A 2,500-nucleotide genomic window follows, 5' to 3' on the forward strand; every position below is an offset into this window, starting at 1 on the left:
GTGCTGATCTGTTGGCTATGGAAAGGCCCGTTGACGCTGCACTAGACATGCTCCCCAGACAACCACTAACCATTCAGCTGCCCAATTGCATTGAAGACTTAGTCATCAGTGAAGGTAACACACCTAACAACGTATCATTTCTCTCCACTCACCATGTGGCTCTAACATTAGAACGTGTCAAAGAAAAGCTGGAATTTATCGACCGATTTCGATCTCTTGATGAAGTGCGTGTTAATAACCAAATTAAATTGAGTCAGTTGATATCAATAACATGTTGTCTGTACATGTGTGTGTGTGTGTGTGTGTGTGTGTGTGTGTGTGTGTGTGTGTGTGTGTGTGTAGGTTCGTAGTCTCTACAATGCAGGTGACTACAACCGTGTGGTCGAGATCCTCACTTTGTCTCTCAACCTTACAGACATGTTTAATCCGACTGTTATGTCTCTCTATGGAAAGGAGGAGCAGGTGGGTGTGTCGGTCGGTTTTATGCGGACGGTGACACGCATTGGTGTTGAGTGTAGGAATCGTTATTGAGCAGACCGAGTCCAGAGAGACCATCTCAACTGTTGATATTGGAAGATGCTTTGTTTAAAGTTGGGAGAGTGAAGGTTGTTGGCTTGTTGTCTAGCAGATAGACTAGCAATAGGCAGAGAGATAGACAGATGGATGGATAGATAAATTGATTGATAAATGAATGGTGAGCCAGATGGATAGACTGACAGAAAATCAGGCAGGTGGGTGTGCGTACAGAAAGTAAAATGGTGGATGAAAGGAATGTATACAGAGAGATGGACAGACGTGGTTGGACTGAAAAACAGACAGACAAGCCAAGAGACAGACAGGTAGACAAACAGACAGACAGACAGACAGACAGACAGTCTACACAATTATTAATGTGCATTACTGTACAGCTCTATATAGGGCTAGTTTCTGTAGAGCTTTAGTTTGGTAGAGATTTTCTGTGATTGGGACAATAGAGTTGCTTAGTTGTGTTGATTGTAGATTTCAATGTTGAAAATACAGTATATGTATTGGACAGACAGACAGACAGACAGACAGACAGACAGACAGACAGACAGTATGCACAATTATTAATGTGCTTTACTGTACATCCTTATATAGGGCTGGTTTCTGTAGAGCTTTAGTTTGGTAGAGATTTTGTGCGATTGGGACAGAAGAGTTGCTTAGTTGTGTTGATTGTAGATTTCAATGTTGAAAATATATGTATTGGACAGACAGCCAGACAGACAGACAGACAGACAGACAGAGATATGGACAAAGAGACAGACAAACAGACAGATGGACAGATAGACAGACAGACAGATAGACAGATGGACGGATGGAGAGACAGACAGACAGATGAACAGACAGACAGACAGGCAGACAAAGAGACAGACAGACAAAGAGGCAGACAGACAGACAGACAGACAGACAGACAGACAGACAAAGAGACAAACAGAGATATGGACAGAGACAGACAAACAGACAGATGGACAGATAGACAGACAGACAGACAGACAGATAGACGGATGGAGAGATAGACAGACGGACGAATGGACAGACAGATAGACAGACAGAGACAAATGGACAGATGGAGAGACAGACAGACAGACAACTAGATTGACAGGGAGGCAACATTACTAAAACATCACTTGCTGTGTCTACTCTTACGATGCTGTCTCATCAGGATGCACTCCTGTGTGCTGAGCAGAACCTTCATGAAGTGACTGGCCGACTAACTCCACAGCTGGTCAGTAAAACAGCTGAAACACTGAAGGAGCTTGTGTCAACTGTAGACAGGTGCAGACCAACTAAAATGCTGTTGTGTGCTGTGACATAGTTGTGTTGCTTGGTGTGTTGCATCAGGGCTGTGGCGTCGACTGAATTGCTGAATTCAGTTCCTCTCTTTGTATTGGCTCGCATGCTGCAGAGTATCATTAAAGTATGAATACCTCACGTGTCTGTTTATGTTTATGCTTTGCTTGTCTGTTGATTTTGATGTCTGCCTGTCTGTTTGTTATGTGTCTGTCTGTTTGTTTGTTTGTGTGTGTCTAGTGTCTATTTGTGTGTTTGTCTGTCTGTTTATGTGTTTGTCTGTCTGTTTATGTGTTTGTCTATTTGTGTGTTTGTCTGTCTGTTTATGTGTCTGTCTGTTTATGTGTCTGTCTATTTGTGTGTTTGTTTGTCTGTTTGTGTGTGTCTGTTTGTCTGTGCGTGTCTGTTTGTTTGTCTGTTTATGTGTCTGTATGTTTATGTGTCTGTATGTTTGTCTGTGTGTGTCTATTTGTTTGTCTGTTTGTGTGTGTGTCTGTCTGTTTGTTTATGTGTATGTCTGTTTATTTCTCTGTTTGTTTGTGTGTTTGTGTATTTGTCTGTTTATGTGTTTCTTTGTTTGTTTATGTGTCTATCTGTTTGTTTGTTTGTCTGTTTGTCTATCTGTTTGTCTGTTTGTCTATCTGTTTGTCTGTTTGTCTATCTGTTTGTTTGTTTGTCTGTTTGTCTA

At 41.7% G+C, this 2,500-nt stretch overlaps 1 protein-coding gene across 1 annotated transcript in view; it reads left to right on the forward strand.

Annotated features, from left to right (window-relative positions):
- Positions 1-2,500, forward strand: part of LOC134178158 (calcineurin-binding protein cabin-1-like) — a 23,344-nt gene that overhangs the window by 10,410 nt on the left and 10,434 nt on the right. The window contains exons 24-29 of the mRNA XM_062644962.1: positions 1-114; positions 172-224; positions 343-462; positions 519-605; positions 1,685-1,797; positions 1,864-1,939. The exon at positions 1-114 is cut by the window's left edge and continues 1 nt beyond it. Coding sequence (XP_062500946.1) covers positions 1-114; positions 172-224; positions 343-462; positions 519-605; positions 1,685-1,797; positions 1,864-1,939 — 563 coding nt within the window. The remainder of the gene's footprint in view (positions 115-171; positions 225-342; positions 463-518; positions 606-1,684; positions 1,798-1,863; positions 1,940-2,500) is intronic.

This window comes from Corticium candelabrum, chromosome 4, assembly GCF_963422355.1.
Source record: "Corticium candelabrum chromosome 4, ooCorCand1.1, whole genome shotgun sequence".
Classification (NCBI taxonomy): domain Eukaryota; kingdom Metazoa; phylum Porifera; class Homoscleromorpha; order Homosclerophorida; family Plakinidae; genus Corticium; species Corticium candelabrum.